The following is a 27,257-nucleotide window of genomic DNA, read 5'->3' as shown; positions in this document are numbered from 1 at the left end:
ATTCTTTTCGGAAAAATTCTGCAAGGACGTACCAAAAGTTTTGTACACATTCCTACAACCCCATAGGCCATCCCTTATCAGAAAAATAAGTAGGGCAACCTGAAACATTTCTGATCATTGTGTGTAATAGTTGTAAATTTGTAATAGTTACATCTAACCCTTGAGAACAATATTACTTCTAGTCAGATGTCTCCAGGAATTAGAATCAAAATTGTTAAAAGAGCAGATGAAATCTGGCTTTATACATTTATATATTCATACACTTTGTTGATTCTAAATCACTTTTTCGATGAAGTCAAATTCCAAAGCTGAAGTAGGAGGACAAAAAGCTATACATCTAAAAAGACAGTTACCTAGTATCCAACAACATTGTGCCAAGGTCGAGGGCATTGTCTAGATATCCGAGTATATTAGAGTTAACAAGGGTCCATCACGGTGTTTTCGATATATTGTTTATTGTACTAACACGGATAGAGGTGAGGAAGCCATCTAATTATTATACACTTCCAATGTATGAGAACAATGTCGACAACTACAAAGGTCATCCAAAATTAATTCATTTTGTGTTGAAAGGCCAAAATGCTTTTAGGGGAACACTCTGTTGTTTACCAAGTAATACTACACCACTACTTCAACAAAAAAAAAAAAAAGTAATACTACACCAATCACATATTAGGCCACCCTATTCACCGATCCACGCGTTAAAAAAATAACGTTGTTTGGCCTGATAAAAAGCGACTCAAATGAATAACACAGGTTCCTCACATTATGTCATCATGACGTCAGGAGTTTACCTCGTTTGGGCCGCTTTTTGTAGGGCTAAATAGTGTTTCCTCTACGCAATTCCAACATAGTTTAGACATAAAAAAAGAGATCACCAGTTGTTCCCCTTGAAACTAGAAAATTAAGTAGTGGATTAACAAATAACAGTATAACATGAGCTTTTGTTGAGGATTAGTACTAGTGATTATTCTTAATTTCTCTTAATCACCCATTCACCACCTTCCCACCAACAAAACAAGAATTATGGGTAGATTAATTTTTAGTCTTCCTTTCTTTCTTTTTACCATACTAATCATAAACTCCCCTTGTTTTATAACTGTAAATTCTACTTACGTTTCTCACTTTTGTTTAGGAGGTACATACACACCAAACAGTATATATCAATCAAACCTAAACCTCCTTCTAAATTCTCTATCCACTTCAATCACTAGCAACACAATCACTGTAAAAAATGGTTATTACAACAACAGTGTCGGCCGGAATCCGGACACCGTTTACGGGTCATTTCAGTGTAGAGGTGATGTTCCATTAGATACATGTTATCAAGATTGTATAATTCAAGCATCTAAAGAAATCATATTATTATGTTCCAATACTAAAGAAGCAATAGTATGGTATCATAGATGCATGATAAGGTACTCGAATCGACTTTCAGTTTCAGCTATTGAAGAAGCTTCAATGTCTTATAACACGACGAGTAAGTTTAGTGACAAAAATGTCAACCCAAATGAGTTTATGAAAGTATTAGTTGGTTTAATGAATGATCTTTTGAGAAATGTTTTTTCTGGTGTTAGTTCATCAGTTGCTACTGTTTCGAATAATAGTACTTGGTTTGCTACTGAAGAAAGAAATTGTACAAGAAATGGAGATAAGATATATGGGTTCTTACAATGTACTTCAGATTTGTCAAGAGAAAATTGCAGGAGTTGTTTAAGAGGGGTGACAACTGATATTAAGAGATATCTTTATGGGAATCAAGAAGCTGAATTTATTCGACCGAGTTGTTGTTTTAGATACCAGATTAGGTCTTTTTATGGGTTCGATACTGATTCAGCATCCTCTCCATCTCAGACATTACTCTCACCTTCATCCTTGAATGGATCCAGAACAAAAATCAGTAAGTCATTATTTTCTATATCTTAATGGGTTAGTTTGGGTAAATGTCAAAAGAAAGTATCGGTTTTCAATTTGAGTTTGATTTGTGGACTAAACTAGAAAAAACAAGAAGTATGTGACCAAATTCAAAACAGAGAACTTTTCTATGATCTTACCGTGAAAGCAATATGAACTATTTGACTTCTTCTAACTTACCTTATAGACTCTGACTTGATTTCTTGATAACTCCTGACTTCGGACTTGTTTTAGATAACTCATGACTTGGTTTGAGATACCCCATGATTTCGGTTTTGTCTTCTAGGCACAAGTGCTTCAGACTCTAAGTTTTGGACTCAACAGAATGTTCTTGATTCTAGATTCAAGATACACTAGAAAGTTAGTTCTTGGTTCTATATTCTGGACATACTGGAATGTTGTCGATTTCGTATCTTAGACATACTAGAATGCTTTCGGTTCCATACTCTTGATTTATTTTCTTAATTAAGGCTTATATTCTAGACACACATGCAGTGCTTAATGTATTTTGAAGAGAAAGAAATATCGTGTCGAATTCTTCTGATATTCACGCTGAGGTGGTATTCTAGACAAAATAGAATGCTCTTGACTTACTCCACATAGATTTTGAATAGGTGGATGCGACACATCTGATGGCAATTAGGACACATTTTGTGACAGTTGGGACTAGAGATGTATCTATTGGAGCAAAACAAGGGTCAACAACGATCAGGGATGTTAGATCTAAAGGTAATTCGCGTGAATGAGATTTGTTTGGTTTAGAGGCGATATGGAAAGTATCTCGAAGATGGGTGAATCTCTGGTCGTTAGATCTAAAAGCAAATGGTGTGAAGAATGTGATCCATAGTATCCTAACGTATGCCCGAAAGCGTCCGGAAGATTAAAGACAAGAGACTGTTTGAATTATTTCATCTGGATGTGATCCGAGTCTCCAGATTTAGGCTTTAAATCATTGGAAAAACGACCCTCAACCTAACTTTTCCATCTTACATTTAAATCCCTATATTGACCAACTTCGACAAAAACCTTCAAACTTTAATATCTCATTCATCTGGAATCGGATTTGAGTGAGTTTAGCTCTAAACTTAAGAACTCGAAAAGAAAAACGCAATGACACACTCATTTTCTTAGTTTGACGAGTAAAACCGATTCAAAATAGGTTCTGATTCCAACACCTTCTCCTCTCTCTCTCCCTAAAGCTCTTGTCGAAGATGAAAGCTTAAAATTGAAAGTTATGTTAAAATTTCAGAGTGAGAGGAAAAATATAGTTTGAACAGAGAAAGAGAAAACAAAGAGAAAGAAATTGCGGTGTGTGGTCAGAGGTGGTGATGGTAGTCCACTTAGTAATGGTGGTAGAGGGAGGAGAGGAGGAAGAATAACTCAATTCATTTTTTGAAGAAACTCCGTCAATGGCCCGTGAACGACTCTTTGACCGCGTGAAGAGAAGAAATAGTGGTGGGGGCATCCAACTCGATAATTCACCTTTTTCCACCCAAGTCTTAAACTTCCCGGAATCATTTTTGGATTCCCCCAAGCAGCAGCCATATATAAAAGTATTATTTTTCCGAAGGATTCCAGATTAAAACCTAATCTATATAAAAATAGTAGTAGTTATCACTATACTAGCCAATGCTTAGTCCCTCATCAATCTGGGTTGAATACACTCTCAAACAAAGAGAGCGGAGAGAGAAAGTTCTTGTTCTCTAGGAACCAACACAGGACCCACTTGACTATTTAACCACATCATTCAAGGTATTGGTTGGGCAACACTCGACCTAGTTTTATGTGTCACAAATAATAACTTGTACCAAAAAATATTGTGGCTAATTAGAATGATGTGTGCAATTAATTGCATTGTATTTCAATTAGTATTATATTATACATTATGTCATTCAATAATTGCTTTGTATTTCAATTATTATAGTATACGTTGTGCCGTTCAAATCGCGTTAGTGTAAAATCTTCTTTTTTTTTTTGCAGGAAAGAGAAATAATATTATTATTGTTATAGTCGTTGTTTCAGTTGTTGCAATATTATCTACTATTGCGGCTAGGTATTTCTACTCTACGAAAAGGAAAGTAAAAAATGATGGTACGTAACTATTTTGCTCATCTTTTTCGCTTGTGTTTTGTTTTGGTTTTCTCTAACTTAAATTATGCTTTGCAGTGAAAGATTCGTCACATGCGAATATTTTTTTCGAAGATGTTGATGAGATTAGAGATTCTGAATCGTACCAGTTTAAGTTCAATGCAATAGATTCTGCAACAGATAATTTCTCTGACGCAAATAAACTCGGACGTGGTGGGTTTGGTGCTGTTTATAAGGTAATAACAAAAATCAATTTGTTTTTTTGTTTTCTTATTTAAATTAATTTTTTTTATTATTTGAAAAGCTAGTAATAATGATGAGATGATCTTACGCAGTAAAATAAGGTGTCATATAACAATTTGATTATATTCACCTCGTATACCTCTTTTAATTTCTTGTTTAGGGTACACTTTCAAATGGACAAGAAATAGCTGTGAAAAGACTCTCAAAAACTTCTGGTCAAGGTGACGAAGAATTTAAGAACGAAGTCGTATTAGTACTCAGACTTCAACACAGGAATCTAGTAAGGCTTTTGGGTTTCTGTCTAGATGGAGCAGAAAGACTTCTAATATATGAATTCCTCCCAAATGCAAGTCTCGACCAATTCATTTTTGGTAATATGTATTTTTCTTTCCTCTAATTAACGTCTCCATATCTAAGAATACAAGCATATAATAACGAACCCTGCTTTCATGGCTAAGTTCAATAATGTCATTTGTTAAATTTATCTTTGGTTGGATGCATGTGTAGATCCGATCAAACGTACACATTTAGATTGGGGCACGAGGTACAAGATTATAGGAGGGATCGCTCGAGGTCTTGTCTATCTTCACGAGGATTCTCGTCTTAGAATCATTCACCGAGATCTCAAAGCTAGCAATGTATTATTAGATGGAGATATGAACCCTAAAATAGCCGACTTCGGTATGGCTAGGAGTTTTGTAGTTGACCAAATCCAAGACAGTACAAATAGAATTATGGGAACATAGTAAGTATATGGAGTATATTTGAATTGCATGAGTTAAAATTTTGTACTTACTAATATTTGTTTCTTGTTTGACACGAAAATGTAGTGGATATATGGCTCCAGAATATGCAATGCATGGGCATTTTTCTGTGAAATCAGACGTCTTTAGTTTTGGCGTCCTTCTTCTGGAGATTCTAAGTGGACATCGTATCAACTCTTTTGTCGACACAGAAGGCTCCCAGGGCCTTCTTACCAAGGTATCAAATTTCAATCTTGGTTGAGATTTAAGTATAAATTATGATGTTAGTTTTCATTATTGAATAACCGCAAAAGTTACAAAATTTATCTTACTAAGATCTTAAAACTAGTCTTTGTTCAAAATTCAAATATATTATTGAGATGAAAATATGTATATTTGAAATGAGGACTTGTTTGAAGATCTAACTATGTAAAAACTAGAAGATTTGATTCTCATTAGCTTCAAATGAATCAAGTACAAGAGTATTTAAAGAGAGATTACAACCACTTCTCTAACAAGACTTTGAAACAGAAAAACTAACTCATAACTAACTCTACCTAACTATAACAAACTTTAGATAGTTAGGTTAATATGAAACGAGAGTGGATGAGGTTGGTCCAGCCATAACGACTTAAACTGATCATGAGTTGTCATGATCAAGTGTAGCTGAGATGTACAAGGATTTGTCCAACCATCAATTTGCATTATACTCTATTAAAAACCCACTAAAACAACTAACTAGGTAATTTTGGTTCCGATTTCACATAAAATGATGAACAACCAAAACAAATTATGAACCTTTAGTTTTTTTTTAATGCATTACATATGAATAAATTGTTGCAGGCATGGAAGAAATGGATGAATGAGACAGCATTGGAGTTCTTAGATTCGTGTTTGGGAGAAAATTATTCGAGAAACGAAGTGATGAGATGCATCCACATTGGGTTACTATGTGTTCAAGAAGATACATCTGAAAGACCAACAATGGTTTCCATCATTCAAATGCTTAGTAACAACTCTCTCACTCTCCCAGCACCTTCATCACCTCGTCCATGTTTTGTGTATACTGAAAAAGGTGGTACCTGCAGCTCTTCAAATGTTAGGGACGATAGGTCTAATAACTATGCATCAATTACTGAAGTCCACCCACGATAACAACATTTTATGGGGAGTTTTATCAAGAACCTTACTCAAAAGTATTGTTGAACCCATCTGTACTATTGATTTTAAATTAATATAATTTTTCAAAAAACGTGGATCGAAGTATGAATCTAAATAACTAATTTGCTGTTATGACCCGTCGCAAGTTAGTTTGTTCATCGCAAAATGAGTTTTGTTTGGAATACAATTTCAAATTTCAAAAACATGTCTTTATCACACGTTTGATTTGAAGCCCATCACGTGTGGCGTGGTTAGCCTAACATGTGTTCTTTTTTCTGGTGAGGTGGAACACATGTAGTTTTTAAGCCTATCACGTGGGCCCCTAACTCTGATACCATATTAAATTTGTCATCATCCAACTCAAAATCAATTGGCAGCGAGTGGAGATGACCTAGAAATTATATTCTTGGTTGCAAAATAACCCTTTTGCCGTGTGGGATTATTCTCACGGGAGCAAAATACATTTTGTAACGCAAATTTGTCTTATGGCCCGTCATTAGTTAGTTTTGTATTCATAGCAAAGTTTGTTTTGTTTGGAATATATGTATTTTGTAAACAGATACAAGTGTTTTTTTTTGTTGCAAAAGATACAAAACACTATGTATATATGTGAAATATATTTTGCTTCAAACTTTTTATCTTTTTCCGTAAGAATTTTGTAAGAACTACTTCTTTCTCTATTGTTTCAAACCTTCGACATTTTTTCCGGAGATGTTACATACGCAAAAGCAAACTCTATCGTTTACTGCATTTTGTATTTTGCGTTACTAACTTAAGCTGATATCTTAACTTTGTTCTTAGGCTTACATGAAAGCAAACTCAAACTAATCTTAGAGCAAAATAAAATTTTGTTATGACAAACTCAACTAAATGGCAAAGCAAAATATTTTTGTTATGGCCAAATAAACAATGTTCTTAAAATTGAGAATTTTTTAGGTGTCACTAATTTAAAAAGAAACCCATCATTTTTGTGAGAGTAGTCCCACATGGGAGAATGGGTAACTGACAACCAAGAATATAAAGAATAGGTCCTCTCCACTCATTGCCAATTGGTTTTGAGTTGGATGGCCACAAACTTAACATGGTATCAGAGTTAGGCCCACACGTGATAGGCTTAAAAGCCACACGTGCTCCACGTCACCCGTAAAGAAAAAAAACACACGTGTTAGGCTCAAAGAACGCCACACGTGAGGGCGCGTGTGAGAATAGTCCCACATGGGAGAATGGGTAACTAGCAACCAAGAATATAAAGAATATGTCCTCTCCACTCATTGCCAATTGGTTTTCAGTTGGATGGCCACAAACTTAACAATTTTGACATTTAACTTACACTACTTCAACAAAACACGATGACAAAACACAAACCAAATTCAACTACAACAAATTACGTTTTACCCAAACCAAACATCATTTCTTACAAGTTGTAATTGTATCTCTTTATAAAATTACACATATTCTAAACAAAACACACATTGCCACACAAAAAACAACTTATGACGGTTCACAACATAAAATGGCCGTTACAAAATGTATTTTGCTCCAAAAAAATAAATGATCAGTTGAAAGTAACATATTTTATCACTATAGTTGTATTCTTGTTTTCCGGAGTAGTTCCCTTCGCATGGATCTTCGTTTACCTTGGGCTAAGTGTAGTAGGAGTTGCCTCCATCATCTTTCGTTTTATTCGTGGCACTTTAAGAACTAAATACTACAAAACATGTTTTGCGCAACATACAAACACATGTTTTGCGCAACATACAAACACATGTTTTGCCAAACATACAAAATACGTTTTGCCCTCGCCACCAGGGGCGAGGCCACCAAGGGGCCTGTGGGGCCACGTGCCCCCACAAGCCCTTTGGTGGGGTCCCTCTAAAATTGAAGACCCACTAGCTAATGTTTTAATCACATCCCACTTCATGCCCACGACCTTATACGAATACCCATCTACTCAAGCCCACAGGGAAAACTATCAACAAAATTATAAAACTGTTATAAATATTAGATTTATGGTGGATGACCACCACCAATTGTAACTCCCACCACCATAGGTTTTCCACCATTATTTTGTATTCAAGCTCCATTATTGTGTGCCTATTGGATGTGTAACTCATCTAGCTATATGCCAATATAAAGAGGTTACTTGCTAATGAAGAAGAGGGACCAAACTAATGTATCTAAGTATCAATTTACCAATGTAGAGAATTCTCTCTACAAACATAAGAATATAAATCTAGTTCTTCTTGTCCCTTATCTCTTTGCTTATATTTTCATCATCTTTCTTCTTCCCTACCTCTTTTATTTTTCACAACACATTATCAGCACGATTCGCTCTACCATGATGTGGTCTTGGGAGGTGTGTTATAAAGCAATCCAACATTGGTGGGAGACAGGAGTGTGGTGCTCCTCTTAAGAGGTTAAGCACCCTTCCCTAGTGAGGCCTTTTAAAACCGTGAGGCCCAGGTGTGCCAAAGCGGGCAGTATCACTAGCAGCCCGGAAGGCTGGTCCGCACCATTGTCTTTCTTCTTCCCTCCTTTATTTTTCACAACACGTTATCAGCACGAATTGCTCTATGATTAAAGGGAAGAAGAAATTATCAACTCCTTGATCAAGATATAAGCACATATAGGATTGTTAAGTTTGGTCAATTGTTATTGGTAAGTTAAAAGGTATTTGGACCTTTCTTTGTTGAATTTACAAACTTATAATTCTTCTTTATTGCTAACAATTTATTTTATTGTTGTTGAGACAATGAATCATATCAGAAGGATATGAGAATTGCATAGATGTTAGTGGTGAAATGATTAACATTGCAAAGTAATATGAATGTAGTGCAATCTATTCTATGGTAAGGTCAAGGTAAGTTATGCTTCAAAAAAAAATGGTATTAGTCTCATAACTAATGTTTATTTTTGTATGAATACATCATAAGTGCATAATTTGATTTGTTAAAGAAGATTTCTCCAATGAGGAAACTTAACCACCCGAATTTTATTAAGATCAAATTGAAGCATATATTGTATATGAGATAATCAAACCTGAAGTTTTGTATGTCTGAAACAAGTCTTCAAATCTCAAAATTTGTACAAGAGTTTGAAGTATAAAATTTCTACGAGGTGATAATAAATCAAATCTCTAAAGGGTGAAATTATATACCACTATAAGTTGGTTAATTATCACAAAACAAAATAAACCCTTGCAAAACAAAATTTGTTTGCTCATTCCTGAAGAATGAGAAATATTGATGTTTTAGTATTGAAAATATCCATTGATTCTCAAGAGATTACAACTGAATTTGTGGTAAGAAAAGACTACAGAAATTCAAAATATCTGTTCAAGTGGTGATAATATCTTCTTTCAAGTGATGAATTGTAAATGCTTGAAAAAATAGAATTTGTTGAATATCCGCTTTCATATTACACCTGAAGTTGTAATAACCAAAGAGAAAGTGATGATAGATTTAATAAATAAAATAAAATAAAATCACATGAAGATGATATATCTCACATGTAATTAATCACACCCGAAGTTGTGATATTATAACAAATTGCTCACACCTGAAGCTGTGATCAGATAGTAATTTTTGTCTAACGGAAAATATGATATGAAAATAAAAATCAAATTTGCCTAAAGCAATTGATTTTTCTTTCGTCTTTGTCACATCCTTGAAGTATGTGCTCATAAATAAGACGGAAATCTATCGACATTAGGGGGAGGAAATCCTATATTCAATGTCGTAAAATACTTGAAAATGATCGAGTTTCTCTCATTTGGAATCAATATACGGAAAACTTGCTACCTCGAGATATTAATAATTTTCAGAGCTTAATATGCTTATATCCAGATAAAGGTAATGGAAAATGATCAGAGTTGATCAAAGTGACATATACTCTTTGACACTGAAGGAATAATTTTTCCTCCTGAAGAGGCTATCAAATTAGAAATGAATGTGACTCATATTCCTAATAAAATCTCCTGAAGAGGATATGTGTAAAAAGAGACACCAACCTTTTACAAAGATACATATATGAGATCACTGAACTACGTATGCTGTGAAAATTTGAAAAATCAAATAAATCATTTCAGACGATGTATTTCTGAATATAGTAGCTACTGGGAGCATATTGATCCGGAATTACTCTAAGTAATATTGGTCAACTTTTGACGAGATACTTCATTACTTGTGGATTTTCTTACAAAATAATTAAGTCTTCAAACATGAAGTCGAAACACCAATTAAGAATTACCCCGAAGGTAATAAAGTAGACATGTGTAAGAAATGTCCTTTAGTCTATAAAGGATTTGACGTCAACTTATAAAATTTCAATATGAATTACAAATCTCCGAATTATATTATGAAGTATTTATAAATCCTATTGTGACTCCTGAAGAGTTTATCAAAGTTTGACAGTAGAGTATTGAAAAAGATTATTCGAGTGAAGAAAATCTTGAAAATGAACATATTCTGAAATACTAAACGGCTATAAGCTTCAAAGCAACTCATATTGTCTTAACTTATCATATGTCATGAAAATTCAGGTCTTGAAGTACCTAATATAGTGCAGACAACACATTATGTGTGTTGTAATGTGGTTTTAGAAAACAACCATCATTCATATATAAAATGTCAATCGCATTGTACTCTTTTTCCTTCGTCAAGGTTTTGTCCCATCGGGTTTTCCTTGTCAAGGTTTTAATGAGGCAACTATGCGTATTGAAAATTATTATAATTTGTTTAAAAGTTGTAGTTTTTTTTTTCCTTCGTTCAGGTTGTGTCCCGTTGGATTTTTCTGACTTTTGGCGAGACAACTAGTCATCGAATGATGAGTTTAACACCTATTATGTGTGTGAGGTGGATTGTGCATAAAATTTATAATGCACATTGAAATGTGATTAGTACATTTATTTTAAAAAATATTATAATTATCTTATCGATGTATATGACAAATACGAATCACTTAAAAAGTGAATTCAACTGAAATCCCTGTAGGATTTAACAAAATTCAATCTTAAGTGTGCATAAACTTTGAAACATTATATGGATGCAACATGGAATGTAAAATGGTACTTATTATATTTTTGTGTATATATGTCAAAAGGAAGCGACAATAGAAGGTTGAACAACACCCTCAACCTTCATGAAGAGGAGCAAGTTTATGAAAACACTGCATACTATATTTCCACACTGTACTCTTTTTCCTTCGTTAAGATTTTTTTTCCCACGGGGTTTTTCTTAACAAGGTTTTAATGAGGCAGATTATGTGTACATAAAAGATGTACATGAACAAAGAATTTGTACTCTTTTTTCCTTCACTATGATTTTGTCCCATTGGGTTTTCCTAGTAAGGTTTTAATGAGACAATTTCTGATGTGGTGGACATCCAGGGGGAGTGTTATAAATATTAGATTTATGGTGGATGACCACCACCAATTGTAACTCCCACCACCATAGATTTTCCACCATTATTTTGTATTCAAGCTCCATTATTGTGTGCCTATTGGATGTGTAACTCATCTAGCTATATGCCTATATAAAGAGGTTACTTGCTAATGAAGAAAAGGGACCAAACTAATGTATCTAAGTATCAATAGAATTCTCTCTACAAACATAAGAATATAAATCTAGTTCTTCTTGTCCCTTATCTCTTTGCTTATATTTTCATCATCTTTCTTCTTCCCTACCTCTTTTAGTTTTCACAACAAAAACTATGATTATATATATTTTTTAATTATTTAACATCCATTTGGTCTTTAATTCATTTTTTTGTGTAGACTTCAAGATCATTCTTAAATTAGTTATTTAACTTTTTTTTTAATGAGATTTAGTCATTTAACTTGATTATTTTCCTGCGAGATCATATTTGAAGCACTATACAAACAATATAATGCGAAAGATTTACAAAAATAAAATACAATTATAGATTTAGTCATTCTCATTTCTCAGTTATTACATCAAATAACTTTTAAGTATAATCTACATTATGATGAAATTTACTTATATGAAGAAAGGATTTATCGAAATCTTTCAAACAGTTTCGACATTAATATGTTTATTATCGGTAACTAACACCCATCGAGTACCATACCTAGGACTAGTAATTAGTATGCATATGAGAACTCATCTCGGCCGGGTATAGACGGCTCGAATTTGGTTCCGGGTAAACGGTACCCGTTGCTACCCCTCCCTCCAGTTTAAAGTGGGATTGAAGAGAGAAGAATGAAGAGTAAACACCTAGAGTGACTGAAAATTCTTCTAAGTTGATCTCGTTAATGGCGAAACCAGCATTAGGATGCGAACCTTGTGTCGGATCACTAACGCCGTCGAAGACGAGAGATTATAGACTTACCAATAGACTTCAAGAAGCCAAACGCCCTCTCTATGGCGTCGCCTTTAACTTCGTCGATTCTCGTTTCTTCAATGTCTTCGCCACTGTTGGTGGTAATCGGGTTCGTTCGTACTTTCTTCCCAAAATACTATTCATTTCTCTTCTTCATGCAATTTAGGGTTTCATTTCACTACTATTCCAGATTTTAATAAAAGTTCAAATCTTTATGGTTGTGTTAGGTGAACGTTTATCAATGCCTTGAGGGAGGTGTGGTTGCTGTTTTACAGTCTTATGTAGATGAAGATGTAAGTAAAGATTGGGTTTTTTTTGTTTGTTGTTCAAATCATACATATTGAAGTAGATTTTTAGTAATAAAAATGGAAGTGGGTATGTGGGTACAATCATGTTAATGAATGTTTTTTGTTTGAAATGTAATCTATAGTTCAGAAGGAAGAGTCATTCTATACGTTGAGTTGGGCATGTAATATCGATGGAAACCCATTGTTAGTAGCCGGTGGAATTAATGGTATAATCCGTGTCATTGATGCTGGTAGCGAGAAAATACACAAGGTAACATCACTCGTTACTTACATGACATTTGTGCGTTACTCTGTATACGCGCGCTTGCAACTTTTTTTCGTTTTCGCTTAGTTGTTACCTTGTATATGAATTTGTAGTCATGCATAGTTAATGTTTAGGAAGTCGATCATTGTGATCAAATTTATTAGATGTACTAGTTCTCTCAAAGAGAATCTTTTAGTGAAGCCTGTTTTGACGTCCGACCTTATTATGCACCGTACAGGATAAAAGTACAGCGACACATAATTTCTTTCCTTATTCTCTCTTTTTGTTTTATGAATTTAAGAAAGGCGATATTGAGAAAAAGATTATCTATTTTATAGATAAGTGGTTGTCTCACGTTACGTTTCTTTTATCACAATACCACATTCATCTTTCCATAAGTAGTGTAAGTCTATAAGTCATTAAACTGAAATGACAAGATTTTGACGGGAATCTCACGTGAGGATCCGAATTCCACCGTCAGCTACTGTCGAAACAAGACTATATTTTTGACATATGGCTCATGTATGGTATCTGTTAACTTTTGAGAATTACGGTAGATACAGAAGTTCTTCTCACTGATGTTCTCTTTGTACTTGCAGAGTTTTGTTGGCCACGGTGACTCCATAAATGAGATCCGGACCCAAGCACTGAAACCATCACTTGTGATTTCTGCTAGCAAAGTAAATAAAATCGTGTCAAAACTGCCCAAAAGTTTATATTAATTTGGTCGATTATTTCTTAAATATTTGGTGGTGTAATTAAACAGGATGAGTCAGTCCGGCTTTGGAATGTACAAACTGGAATATGCATTTTGATATTTGCTGGAGCTGGGGGTCATCGTAATGAAGTCCTGAGTGTGGTAAGTGCAGTTTAGGTTCTTTTATTTCCCGTGATTTTCTTTGCTCTTCTTTGTTTTATTATTATCCCCTTTCCAACGGAAGTACATGTGATTGACTGCTAACTGCATATGGTATCTGGTCTTTTATAGGATTTCCATCCTTCAGACATATACCGTATTGCAAGTTGTGGCATGGATAACACTGTGAAAATTTGGTCAATGAAAGGTATGGTAATAATTTATTACTCCTTAGCCTATTGTAGAAAGAACAATATTTCCACCTCTAAACATCCAAATTTTCTAGGTTCTTTAGTTTTAGTTCTACTTGTTAAGCAACTTAGACGTAGTGATGATATAGTGGTATAAGGCTTACTCCCAAGTGGTTTTAGTGGGTGTATGGTCCCAGGATTGATTCTCGTTATGAATAGTGCAGTCATTCTACTACTGGCTAAGCATCACTAGTGCTTTTTAGGGCTGGGCCAAGTGTTGTGTTGAACCAACTAGAAGGAGAGCCTACAGGTTTATCCGTCTAGGCCCCTCATCGCCAGAAGTATATAGCCCACAAGGTCCTTACTAATGGTAAGAATGCTGGTTATGGTCACTATTTTCAACCTTTTCGGCCTATCACAAGACAAAGTTGAGCAATTTTCTCTTTTGAATCGATGACAAAGGTGTATATGGGTTATGCTTGTAATAGTACGAAGAGTATTTGGTCAGGTAGCATATATATTATGGTTTTGTGGTAGGTGGTCCAATTTTATTGTCTTAACATCCTTTTCGTCCACTTTCAATTGTAGAATTTTGGACATATGTTGAGAAGTCTTTTACATGGACAGACCTTCCTTCGAAATTTCCGACGAAATATGTGCAATTCCCTGTAAGTAGAAACCACTGAACTTGTTAACATATGAATATACATGTATGATTCTTTTGTGACAATTGACTTCTATTATTTCAGGTATTCATAGCCTCAATCCACACGAATTACGTTGACTGCAATAGGTGGCTTGGCGATTTCATCCTTTCAAAGGTAAATGATGTCCATGTTCATTAAGGAAAATAGTTTTCCTCAAATAATATACTGGGAGACGCTATTATTGGTCCTTACTTGATTATATGCTTCGTTTCGAATACTTCGGTTTTGCCAAGTTCGTTCAACAAACTGAAATAATTCTGATAGCAAGATCTAGGCTCATTGGTTTGCTTTCATTTTGCAGAGCGTTGACAATGAACTCGTCCTGTGGGAACCAAAAATCAAGGACCAGAGTCCTGGCGAGGTCCATTTATCCTTCAAAAATCATTCCCAGAATCTCTAGATATCATTGGATCATGAATGAGTCCCTTTGCTTCAATGATCCGTAATAATATAGATATTTATTTATTTTCAGGGCACAGTTGACATCCTCCAGAAATATCCTGTTCCGGAGTGTGACATTTGGTTCATCAAATTTTCCTGTGATTTTCATTTTAATTCGGCAGCAGTAGGTAAGTGGAAAGAGTAACACTACTATATGCGCTCAATTTGTTAATTGTGCAAAGGTGAAATATAGTGATGTAAACTCATAAGTCCCAGATCGGAAAATCTTGCTTAGATATGGTATTGGTATATTTAATTAAGTTTCTTTAGGCCCATTTCTCTTATTGGTTACTATATCGTTTCATCAGGAAACAGGGACGGAAAAATCTATGTTTGGGAGCTACAATCCAGTCCACCAGTACTCATTGCCAGGTTTACTTGTTTTTCATTTACCACAACTTCATGCTTTTATTCTATTGTCTTATATCTTCTTATCTGCATACTATTATTCAAGTTACCTGTACATAGTAAAATTCCACTCTCTAGAGTGGATGTTTGAAATGACTATCTTTTCTTTTTTGAATAATTTGATTGAAGTAAGAAAAAGAGGCAAAGAACTGACAACCCCTAAGGGCTACATAGGAATAAAAAATGCTACATGAAAAAAAACAAAAGAATCCCAATTTTTCACCACATTCGTGAAGGTTCTATGTCTAGCCCAAGCATACATTTTTCTCCGGTGGACGATGAAACATTTGGATGAACAGAAAATTTGACTGCTAGAGTTATTACTCCTATCCGAGAATATGGTTTCATTATCGCTTTCCGCATTGCCCAAATAATAGCTTTCGGAACCAAGTTAAGAAGCTGCTTCAAGTTCTTACTCTTAATTAATACTCTTTCATTAAAAAAAAATTGGTTTCAGGTTGTCTCATCTTCAGTGTAAAACCGCGATAAGACAGACTGCCATGTCATATGATGGAAGGTAAGATCCCAAGCGAATTAGGTTATTCAACATTCTTTTCTTATACTTCAGAGAAATGCAGTACGAATGTTGTTTTCTCTATTTTCATATGTTGCAGAACAATTCTTGGTTGTTGTGAGGACGGAACAATTTGGCGATGGGATGCATCTTCAGCAGTTGCCTAAACTATGTAGAAGAGCATATGGCATTGAGATTGTGTAGTGGTAGAAGAAATATTATTAATGGTTAAAACCGAAATTCATGGGAAACACAGATGGGGAGGTTTTGATCATGGTAACAGTAACTTATGAACTGATAGTAGAGGACATGTTTAAAAACAAGTCTCTGTTATTAAATATAAGACACTTTGTTCCATTACCATTGCAGTTATTTATCTCACTTTCTGAGTATTTATCAAACTAAGAGCATCTCCAATGCAACACTCAAACTCTAAATCTTAGAGTGCGGCATAGGATTTTTTAGAGTTTTTCTTTAAAATCCATTTCCAATGCAAAACTCAACATGAATCTCTAAAGTGATGTGTCAAGATTTATTTTAGAGATCCTTAAGAGGATACTCTAAATTCCTCTTGAGTTTCTCTAAGTGCCACATAAGCAAATCAATTAGTTTTTAAACCAAAATATAGGTTTTTAGAGTTTCTCTTGAGTGTTGCATTGGAGATGGTTTTGAATAGAGTGTCTCTAAATGGCCAAATAGAAAAGAGACCATTTAGATATCTATTTTTCGCACTTGACACGTAGGATTTTTAGAATTTTTTAGAGTCTTGCATTGGAGATGCTCTAACATTCAAGGATCTCCTTCCCAAACGGGATGATAAAAATGAATTTTATATTATTCCTTGTGAGAATTGTCTTAGATGGGACAATGAGTAATTAGCAACCAGGAATATAATGTATAGGTACTCTCTACTCATTGCCAATTGGTTTTGAATTGGATGACCACAAACTTAACATGGTATCGAGTTAGGGTCACAGGTGATAGGCTTAAAAGCCACACGCATTCCACGTCACTTGAATAAAAAACACGTGTTAGGCTAGTCACGCCACACGTGAGAAGACGTGTGAAAAAAACTCCAAACTGGCACGGTTTAGAATGAGGTAATTTTTAATTGTGTCGCATACGACACGGTTAGGAAAGAAACTACACTTGCCAAGAACGGATACACACGTCTGGCAGGAAGGTAAAAGCAGAGAAGGAATGATTCTAGAGAGCTTCAAAGATCGGCAAAACAAATGAAACTAGGTGTACTGCCTTGGATCCTCCCTCGGGTGAGTGAGTGGAGGGGTTTAGGGATGAAGCAGGCAAAACAAATGAAACTAGGGGTACTGCCTTGGATCCTCTCTCGGGTGAGTGGAGGGGTTTAGGGATGAAGCAGTGGTAAACTCCAAAAAAAAAAAAAAAATCTTAGATCTTCTCTAAATTTTTTAACAAAATTAAACTAAATACCGAATTTTTATTGATAAACTAAATGAATAAAACATTACTACACCCCCTTTCTATAGTTTTAGAATTTCTTAAACCTGATCAAATTCAAGATAACAATTTCTAAGAAAATAAAATACTAGAATCTCAAGAGAATAAAAAACTACCTAAACTAAAGAACAGTTAGCAGAAATAGAAAAAATCACTAAAAAAATCCGTTTTGAGGGACTAAACGATGAAATTTGACCCCCAAAGTGGACCGATTGTGGCGAACTAACGACGAATGTGCGGAAGGTTATTTCATCCCTCAAAATTTTGTTCCATTTCAACACCCGTAGCTTCAGTTTTGGTTGTTTTAGTCTGTCACCTTTATATCTGGCCGCATCAATTTCTTCCATTCGGTCAATTCATCTACACCAGTCTCTTCCACTTGAAAGAACTCGACCTCGAGTTATGATTAGGATAAAGTGGCGTAGCCGATAGAAAGTATAAATATCAGCCACATTAAAGGTATTTGAAATTCCAATGTCTTCAGCAAGATCCACCAAATAGGCATTGTCATTTATTTTCTTCAGAATCTTGAATGGACCATACTTTTTGGATTTCAACTTACTATGCGTACCCACGGGAACACGATCTTTTCGTAAGAAAATCATCACTTGATCACCCTCTTCAGCCACTTTTTTCTGACGATGCTTATCTGTAGCGGCTTTGCTCATAACATTAGTCTCCTCGAGGCTAAGTCGGACTTCGTCGTGCATCGTCTAAATTTTTTCTGCCATATTTTTTGTTGCTATACTAACTCCCATTCCTTTAAGTAACTTTGCTAAATCCACAACATGATTAGGAGCTTTCATATACACCACAGGAAAAAGAGCTCTTCCGACAACACTATGTACTGCATTATTGTAGGCAAATTCTACTTGAGGTAATGCATGAACCATTGCTTGGGTTTATCTCCATAGATACATTGAATCATGTTACTTAAAGTTCGATTGGTTACCTCCGTTTTTCTATCTGTTTGGGGATGAGGTTGTAGTACTTTTATTTAAGGAAGTGCCAAACATCTTTCATAAGGTGACCAGAAAATGATTAGGGAATTTTGAGTCCCAATCAGAAGTAATCGATTTAGGTACTCCATGTAACTTCACAACTACGTGAAAAATAATTTTGCTATATGTGTGGCACCCGAAGTCTTCCTACATGAAATACAACGAACCATCTTAGAAAAGTTGTCAACGACCACAAAAACCGAGTCTAGCCCCTTTTGTGTTTGAGAGAGTCCTTACACAAAGTCCATGGATAGATCCTCCCAACTATTTGTAAGAATAGGGCGGGGCATATAAAGACCCGTATTTTGAACATAATCCTTTGATACTTGACAAACGTAACACTTCTGAACATAATTCCTCACATCTGTCTTCAGCTTCGGCTAAAAATATAGGCTCAATAAACTAAGAATTGTTTTATCTCTTCCGAAATTAGCGTCCAATCCACTAGCGTGTATGTCCCGAATCAAACTTTTCCGTAGGGATGTTTTGGGAATGTATAAGATAATGCCTTAAATAAAAGTCATCTACCAACTAGAGGTTGACTCGGCTCCTGCTCATATTTGATTACCAAGGCTGGCATGGTTTGTTCTGATACCTACCTAGGTGAGAAGGTCTCATGATTATGGGAGAGGATAAAGCTGGGGTAAACACGAATGTCATGTGGACCTCGAAATTAGTTATAACCCATCAAAGAAAAAGTCGAATCGCATGAATCTCTTCGACCGTCGTCTAACTGGTTGAATTTGGTATTGTTGGTTAAAAAGTAGATATCATTTGACATTGCTGTTGTCTTTCTTCTGTTTGATTGTTTTTTTTCTGAATTGTCTGTTGAGACCTTATATATTTGGATATCTACGAGTTAGATTCTGACAGAGACCAGGATATGTCGTCTGTTTAATCTCAACCCATCAACTTAAGAGTTTCCGATCGTAATTTCACATAGATAGTTATTTCGAGAATCTTTCCCTACCTTGGTAGTTTTCTCCTCACTAGTTTGATGTATCGTTCTTCTTGAGCTCCATTGTGTGTTTATTTGTCATCTATTTGACTGTCATATTTATTGTGTTAAGGTTCCGCTCTAACTCCAAATTTTTGATTTTCATCATGGCCAACATAGAAATCGAGACTCGGGACGTTACATTATTTGTACTCCTGTGTCTTTCTGGATCATACACATTTTACAAGACGCATTAGGTTAATTCATAAGTTTGTATATTTTGAAGTTAATGAATTGCCAAGGATAACCATTCAAATTCTCTGTAATTACCCTTAAAAAAAGTTGAAACGTAACGCAGCTAAATTAACAAAATTTTGAAGTGTTTGATATACCAAATTCTTCGTTTGATGATAAGGTTCATATCCAGGAATCACCATTGGAACCATTTGTTCTGGATGTGCCTGGATTCCTAGGGTTTTAACTCAATGGTTCTTCCTCTAGACACTTTCTGCATCTGCACCTGAAACCATAATCTGCTAGTAGAGCTTGTCTCTCTTCAAAAGGAAGATCTTCATCAATATATGAAATTGTAATCTGAAAATTTATCAGAATAGATTATCTTCAGTTTGAATTCTGCTGAATCTCAATCACAAAATCTTCTAAATGGGTATCGAACACGAAGTAAAAATTTTCTCTTACCTCTTCTCCCTTCGAAATATGTCTAAGTGCAATTATCGTTGCCTGACCATCTCTATCCTGTCATTGAGAAAAAAAATCGTCAATTTGAGGGAAAATGCTAGATTACAGAATTCAATAAGTAGATAGATTACCTCCTCTCTTTTGAATGCTTTCGCATTAGGATAACATGAATGGTTCATACAACTCTGCAATGGGAAGAACGCCGAGCCTGGAAATATATGTTGAGATACATCTTTTAGGGAACAGAACGGTATATCTAACATGTTTCAGTTATTATGTTAAATAACCGTTTCATGTTTAACTAAATACTCAAAAACAGAACCTGTAATTTGACTGTTATTGCGCCTTTTTACCATTATAACAACAAAAATGATGGTACCCGGCAAGTATTCCGGCCGGGGTACTTGGGCGGGCATGATCTAGTGAGAAAAAGTCAAACACTTTCTCACTAAATCATGCCTGACCAAGTACCCCGGCCGGGATACTTGCCGGGCATACTATCACCGCTGTTATAACAATAATGAGAATTGGGCAATTAGCCATGGACAATTACAGAACAGTTTACGCTTTTTATTATTGTTTTAAACTAAAATGAGCATTTAAGTAATTCAAAGAAAAGCATTCAAGTCTTACGATTCGGAAATGAATCGTAATACCGTATTACTTAACAATGAAACTCTATTTGAAGACAATCATACCTTCACAACAAATAGAATAGCCATCTCCAAGCGCATCCAAAATCGGTTGTGTAATGCTCTCAGCTTCTTTCTGATAGTTTGCTAGAGGTGTAAATAACTAAACAAGTGACGCCAAAGATTTTCATTCAGGAGGATAAAGTTTAATGAGGCTAACCTTTTCTGCATCTGGTAGATCATCAATGTATAAGAAATAATCTTCCACAGGTGAAGCTACAACCAGATCACTGCATTCTCAACAATCTGTGTTACTTTTTTATATCAAAAAAGAAAGTCCTCATAGTACTATTTCAAGAACTAGACATACTCAGATTTACATTTCTGTATTATAAGGAGTTGAGGACATAATAAGTTTAAAGGGAGTAAGGAGTCAGAACTTACAGATTGTTTAATTCAAACATGCCGATAATATGACCATAAATTTCAAGAGAGAATACTTGGGAAGTCAAGGATTTAAATTGTTAAAATGTGATGATAGACGATATCGATTCGGAGTAAATTGCCATGTTTGTAGATTACTTAGCCCCTAAAAGGATACGTGGTGCACATTCAGCATCAAAAATTGCTTCCTTTAGGAGCTCCAGTGACTGAAAATTCCAAACAAATGCATTAACAAAGAGATGCAAAATAACTTAAGATCCATTACGTTAAAGGCAACAAATATTTGACACCCTAAAATAATGAGCAATGACACCAGATGCATGATTAGAGTGAAGGAATGCTGTTGACTGGTTATTAACTGAACAAACTTCAGCAATCAATAATAATTTTGTAAAATGAAGATGGTTCATTGCAAATAAAATAGCCGCAGAATTACCTCGGATGCTAACTCCTTTATTTCCAATCTAAACGAAGCTTCATCACAACAATCAACATCATCTGGCAACGCAACGCAATCCCACCATCTACACGTAAACAAGGTTTTAAAATACGTTTTTACGCCTCCAGGCGGTTTTCTCTCACAAGGCGAAGCGCACCTGGAGGTGTAAAATACGAAAAACGATTTGGTAAAGAAAATGATATCAATTATGTAAAAACATAGCAAAATACTTAAGTTATTCTACTTTACTACGATAGTATAAAGTTTCCAGTGTTGCCAAACAATTAAAAATAACAGTGAAAAACAAAACCAAAATCTAAAGAGTTCTTCTTCTCAAAAGTCAATGCAATGCATTAATAAATCCCTAATGAGATCATCAACCAAGGATGTGGTCATCGTCTACGTCATCAGTACTTCCATCGGCGTATGGCTTACAAAGAAGATGCTTATGTTTTTTCTTGGTCTAAAATACGTTTGCCTCGAGGCGCCTAGTGACTGCCTCGCCTTCAGGCGTACGGCTCAACCATTTTTTCAAACATTGCACGTAAACCACGATGTGAACTAAAAACGGTATTGTATTCTGTTGAAGAGCCAGCTTAGGATTCCAGAAAAGGAAAATCAGCAATCACAGGCAAGAACCATAATGCAATCATGTAAAGTGAACATTCCCTTCACTTTTTTTGTTGACATAAGCAAATGAGTATTAGTTATATTTTTCGATTTGATAGGAAGAATGTTTCTTCATGAAGCAATCGGAGAGACGGAGCGAAGAAAAAAAATTAATAGTCGACGCAATCTATAATGACTATGCCCTAAGATTCTTATTTCTTCATAGCCAACTCAAATAGTCATGAGTCATCCAATCTGCTCCCATAGCTTATTTCCATTTTGCGTGAAGGCTTCAAAGTAATCTGACATATTTTCTGTAGTGAGCTACAACTTACGAGTTAAATTGGTGAAAATTACCTTTTCTTGAATCCCATTGATATTGGTTTCCAAGCCTCCAAAAGAAGAGAAAATCGGGAACTATCGGTCACATTTAGCTTACTATGATGATTTTGGTATTCAGACTGAGCTGCTTTCAACTTTTGGTACCTTAAAATAGTAGATGAAATTGCCTGAAAGCAGAAGCCAACAAGTTCATTATCGAGTATAATTTGAGGAATTCAATAGAATATTTCCATGTGGAATCATTTTATAATGGAAAAAATATGATTTTTGGGAGGCACATATTGCGGTTTCGTCTAGCATGCAAACAGGTCAACCGGTTAAACCCCCTCAATGCCTCATGAGGAACAAATATAAGCGAAAAGCTCGACACATTTTGAACTTGTAAGTTACCTTGGCAGCAAGGATAAAAATATCATTTGTTTCTGAAACAAAAACAAAGAGGAGAGGAGTTAGTAGCATAACCTAATTCATGGGCTCATGGCAATGGAAAACGAAAAAAATATTTTACAACTTAAATTATGAAACTAGATGTGTTAATGTGAAGCCACGGTGTTGAAACCTCACCATTAGCATGCTCAGTAAACCTTAGAAGTGCTTTCCTGGACGAGCTTACTGATCTATTCCCAGTGCATAGTAAAGAATGAAACAACTCCCAGTCAGCCTCTGCACATGATTTGCTACAAAATGTTGGAACTCAACTTAATATCATTTAAAATAGAACCAAGATGCATAATGACAGTTCACAGAAATAAAATGATGATCACTGAACCAAATATGTAAGCCAGACAAAAGGATATGATAATTTTGGTGTAAAGCAATGGAGATGAAATCGGAACACCGAAGCTAAAGCTGCAGAAAGTAAAACTGAAAGACTCTTTGGTGAGTCCTTTTGTAGTATTACCAATATATGAAAGAAATTTTTTGTAGTTTCAAACATTCACATAATGCACCCATTTGTTTTCATATTGAATGACAAGTAAAACGTAACACATTGATGGGAAAGAGTAGGCTTTCTAACCTGCAATACTTTGCTTCGCCACATTCACCAGGGCAAGGAATCGCTGAAGGCAAGCTATACTGGTTGGAGTATGGCAATTGTAGGTCACCATTCATCAACGAATCTAAAACTTCCTTAGGGAGAGGAATAATATCTTTTGAATTCCCATAAGAGCACGAACCCGAGTTACTGTGATCCACTGGAGAGGAATCATCTTCCTCATCCGACGAATGAGCCAAATGACTATCCTTTGAAATGTTTGAATGAGTCTCTGGATCACATTCCTTGCTTGCACTTAATCCTAATTGTTGCAAATATAGTTTCCTCCCTATTTGGAGTTCTATGGAACCAATAAAACAGAAACAATAGCTACATACTAAACAGTCAACCTGCAAAGTACAGAGATAAACCACTTGACACACTCATGAATGAGAGATGAATACAATATAATATTACTCACCAAATGAACCACTATGAGAGAGAGATAAAGCGAGAGAGGAGAAGAAGAAGGAACCTTATTAGAACTATGTTGAGCACCAACAAGCATTTTGTCCTTCAAAACAAGTTCGTCTTCTTTGAAATCTGATTCTGCATAAATACCTGCAATGACCAAATTGAAATGGGTACCGAAATGTTATTTAGAGACATTTTGTAAAAGTGCAAATCTAAAAAAAATAATCATGAAAATCCAAAGGGAAAATTGGTGAAATCTTCCTAGAGCAGGATCTTCTTTGTTAAAAAGGATCCATCAACTTTTTAGGTTTCAACTACCTACTGTAAAGCGTGCATGGGTTTGCAGAGGTTCACAAAGAGTAAGGTTTGCACAAGTTCTGCACACATTATGTACGATACGCACATTAGTTTGCAGACGTTCGCACAATTCGATGGTTTAGGATTGCACAGAGAGCCCAAGCCTAATAGCTAATGACTTGATAGATTCGAGAAGGGATGTGACAGGTAGATCCCTTATCCCCAATGCTTATCCTCCTCGTCCCTGATGTTCTTAGTCACTGTGTGCAGAAAACTGAGGAGAACGATTGGATTAAAGGTTTTAAATCTTCTCAAGAAGGGAAACCAATTAATCACCTCTAATTTCCAAACCTAATGTGATTCAAAAAAGGTTCACTCTCAACAATCAAACAACAAATTTTACTAATGATTTTAATGAGTGTAGTAGAATGACCTAAATACCTTTCCCGAATTCTCCGTCTTGGTTCATTTTGAGACCAAAGCATTGTCTTTGCTTTATAACCTGGTCGAAGTATTTCTGGTTTTCAAGGTAAGCCAAAAAAAAAATGATCAAAATACTAATAATTTCCTTTCCATCTTTATGCTTACTCTAATTAAACTGTAAAAATTGAAAATTTATTAGTAGTTAGGGTTTAAGAACAAGAATCAAATGTTTATCACTTTCAATAAGAATTTACCTGAACTTCGTCAGTAGATGGAGGTTTAAGAAGAGCTGATATAGTGTCTGATAGCTCTCCGTCAAGAGCGCAGTTGGTATCCATTGATGAAAAAACTCCAAACTTCAAAGAGAGAGAGAGAGCTTCCGAACTCGTAGTGAAACTGAAGAAGCTGATTCATAGGGTATATATAATTGGGCCGTATACGGTTTTTACAGTGGCACCCACATTACATACTGATACTGTGTAGACAAATATTGGTCGGTCTTTACCAAGTCAAAGATTCAACAGGTTGATCGAAAGTAGACGTGAGCAGACTCTCGTCGAAGCGATCAGAGAGATGGATCTAATAGAATTCTGCCACCTGAATCCTGACATGGGAGGTCAGCATGAGTCTCCAAGACACACTTAGCCCTGTGCTAATCGAGAGGCAAGTGAAGAAGTGGATACGAGTCAACGTTGGTAAGAGTTTTGCTTTGATCTCGGAGTTGTGGAGAGAGGTCTGTAGAAGCCATTTCGGCACCTTGAGTCCTACTCTGAATCGAGGCAAGAGAGAAGGTGTACCCGAGTCAGCTTCGCAACCAACGCCTTGCTAAGCTCGGAGGCACGAAGTAGGGAGATCAGCTAGAGTAAGTTGGGTCTCCTTGGGCTCAGATGTGCTTGAAGAAAACACCAATGACGTGGAACACAAGACAGATCAAGAGATCCACTTTTTGTACACAAATCATTACGTGTCAGAGGATCAGTCAATGTCAAAAGGTACACACTCATTAAAATATTATCCAAACGACCATAGAAACGTGGCTATCATCTGAATCGATGCCTTCACTGCATCATCTCAATCGTGCTTCGTTGCTGTCATCAAAACCTATATAAGCATATCTGGTTTGCCATAAAAGAGCTCAAAGGTCATCTTTTGCACTCAGACTCTATGAATTTCTTTAAATTGCAAAAATATCCCACTGACTTGTGAGACGGAGTAAGAAGGATCAACTTTGAGGTTGATATCTGGAAAAACCATTTTCCGACGCCATCACCCAACACATTAGGAAAAAAATGAAGATTAAGTGAACGGTCGTCAACAGGGGTGTCATACGCTAATTTCTCTCTCTCACCTTCACCACCGCTACCATCTCCACTTTTTCTTGCTCATCTCTTTGTCCACTCTATCTCATCTCTCTCCTCTCCACTTAATTCTTTCGCCCAATAGCGAAAAGTTTGTTTTGACGTCGGCAAAAAGAAGAGCAATAGAGAGAGGTCTCAGTCGGACGAAGATTTTCATAAATCACAAATAGAAGTGATTAAATTTGCCATTGGGGTCTATTCATAGACCATAGTAGAGGTGTCGATCTTGTCGGGCTACCGAAGCATGCCCACGACAAGGTCCACCGAATACCTAAGAGCCTGACACTCCCGTTGGTTAGGCTGGAAAACATTTGTTTATGTATACGACCTGTAAGTAGATATTTTCTTGTTCTGAAATGCCAGGAGAACATATATAAGAGCTTTGAGTTAATGAGGTTGACGTCAAAGTTCATATTTTGAATTCGATTCTAATAAGCAGTAGATTTTCACATTATATACTAGTCCAAATATTCAACTGTAATATGTGATAATTTACCAGTGTTAACTTAAGATCAAAATAGCGTAGTTTGAAGTCGAGCTCTCGAAATTGTTTTTCTTTGTCACTTAACCCTCATATTTTCATCTTATTTTCACTTTTGTTCCAAAAAGAATGAACGAGTAAAAGGGGATGATGAACTTGACCACTACTAATTTAGGATACCCTCCACATAACTACAAGTGGGTGAGCAATACTTCCAACATCCATCCGTTATGTATAACAATCCAAGAGTCGAACTCATAACTACAAGTGGGTGAGCAATACTTCCAACATCCATCCGTTATGTATAACAATCCAGGAGTCCGTCGACGTATATGTCAATGAGTGAAGGATCATTTTTCTACTATGGATAATAAATGGTAATGACTTATATAAGAGTGAGATACTCCAGAGCCAAATCTAAAGAGTATAGTTGCTTTAATGTGTAGATGTCACATTTATACTGCACGCACTACATCATGTATAAGATTGTCTCTCCAGAAGTTTCGCAGTAG

The 27,257-nt window shown here is 35.6% G+C and overlaps 3 protein-coding genes across 5 annotated transcripts; 2 read left to right on the top strand and 1 right to left on the bottom strand.

The window, feature by feature from the left end:
* Positions 1-892: 892 nt before the first annotated feature.
* LOC147542256 (cysteine-rich receptor-like protein kinase 15) lies at positions 893-6,281 on the top strand. The gene is made up of 7 exons (XM_086632280.1): positions 893-1,900; positions 3,895-4,005; positions 4,081-4,238; positions 4,406-4,616; positions 4,753-4,990; positions 5,076-5,226; positions 5,832-6,281. Exons 1-7 carry the CDS (start codon positions 1,027-1,029, stop codon positions 6,141-6,143), a joined length of 2,055 nt encoding a protein of 684 aa, XP_086488406.1. The 5' UTR covers positions 893-1,026; the 3' UTR covers positions 6,144-6,281.
* A 5,780-nt stretch (positions 6,282-12,061) lies between these two features.
* On the top strand, positions 12,062-16,514 carry FIE (Transducin/WD40 repeat-like superfamily protein). The gene is made up of 13 exons (XM_086632285.1): positions 12,062-12,597; positions 12,716-12,781; positions 12,924-13,046; positions 13,640-13,720; positions 13,807-13,899; positions 14,029-14,104; positions 14,676-14,755; positions 14,837-14,908; positions 15,096-15,155; positions 15,267-15,363; positions 15,544-15,607; positions 16,101-16,160; positions 16,258-16,514. The coding sequence occupies exons 1-13, from the start codon at positions 12,421-12,423 to the stop codon at positions 16,322-16,324; spliced, it is 1,116 nt and encodes a 371-aa protein (XP_086488411.1). The 5' UTR covers positions 12,062-12,420; the 3' UTR covers positions 16,325-16,514.
* A 3,310-nt stretch (positions 16,515-19,824) lies between these two features.
* On the bottom strand, positions 19,825-25,718 carry ATXR2 (histone-lysine N-methyltransferase ATXR2). Of its 3 annotated transcripts, XM_086632282.1 has the most exons (16): positions 25,161-25,718; positions 24,925-25,000; positions 24,248-24,333; positions 23,755-24,122; positions 23,301-23,413; positions 23,127-23,158; positions 22,752-22,903; positions 21,783-21,870; positions 21,504-21,552; positions 21,347-21,401; positions 21,123-21,192; positions 20,969-21,038; positions 20,402-20,478; positions 20,271-20,327; positions 20,028-20,165; positions 19,825-19,949 (listed from the first exon to the last, which is right to left on the bottom strand). In XM_086632282.1, the coding sequence occupies exons 1-15, from the start codon at positions 25,242-25,244 to the stop codon at positions 20,049-20,051; spliced, it is 1,494 nt and encodes a 497-aa protein (XP_086488408.1). In that variant the 5' UTR covers positions 25,245-25,718; the 3' UTR covers positions 19,825-19,949; positions 20,028-20,048. The 3 variants fall into 3 exon arrangements, 2 of the variants coding, with proteins under 2 accessions (XP_086488408.1, XP_086488407.1); XR_015223067.1 differs by having other exon boundaries at positions 19,825-20,165; positions 20,402-20,673; positions 20,769-21,038; XM_086632281.1 differs by having other exon boundaries at positions 19,825-20,165.
* Positions 25,719-27,257: the final 1,539 nt, after the last annotated feature.

The sequence above is a fragment of the Eschscholzia californica genome, unplaced genomic scaffold (assembly GCF_041429995.1).
Source record: "Eschscholzia californica isolate CP2 unplaced genomic scaffold, dmEscCali1.0.p SCAF_4, whole genome shotgun sequence".
NCBI classification, from domain to species: Eukaryota; Viridiplantae; Streptophyta; class Magnoliopsida; order Ranunculales; family Papaveraceae; genus Eschscholzia; species Eschscholzia californica.
This window is presented reverse-complemented; position numbering and strand designations above follow the sequence as displayed.

Coding starts and splice junctions, on each gene's coding strand:
- LOC147542256 (XM_086632280.1), top strand. CDS start 1,027: ATGGGTAGATTAATTTTTAGTCTTCCTTTCTTTCTTTTTACCATACTA. Junction 4,617..4,752: donor TCTCGACCAATTCATTTTTG/GTAATATGTATT, acceptor ATGCATGTGTAG/ATCCGATCAAACGTACACAT. Junction 4,991..5,075: donor AATAGAATTATGGGAACATA/GTAAGTATATGG, acceptor ACGAAAATGTAG/TGGATATATGGCTCCAGAAT.
- FIE (XM_086632285.1), top strand. CDS start 12,421: ATGGCGAAACCAGCATTAGGATGCGAACCTTGTGTCGGATCACTAACG. Junction 13,047..13,639: donor GTAGCGAGAAAATACACAAG/GTAACATCACTC, acceptor TTGTACTTGCAG/AGTTTTGTTGGCCACGGTGA. Junction 14,909..15,095: donor GCGATTTCATCCTTTCAAAG/GTAAATGATGTC, acceptor TTCATTTTGCAG/AGCGTTGACAATGAACTCGT.
- ATXR2 (XM_086632281.1), bottom strand. CDS start 25,244: ATGGATACCAACTGCGCTCTTGACGGAGAGCTATCAGACACTATATCA. Junction 21,871..22,751: donor TCAATGGGATTCAAGAAAAG/GTAATTTTCACC, acceptor GTTTACGTGTAG/ATGGTGGGATTGCGTTGCGT. Junction 20,166..20,270: donor ATATTTCGAAGGGAGAAGAG/GTAAGAGAAAAT, acceptor ATAAATTTTCAG/ATTACAATTTCATATATTGA.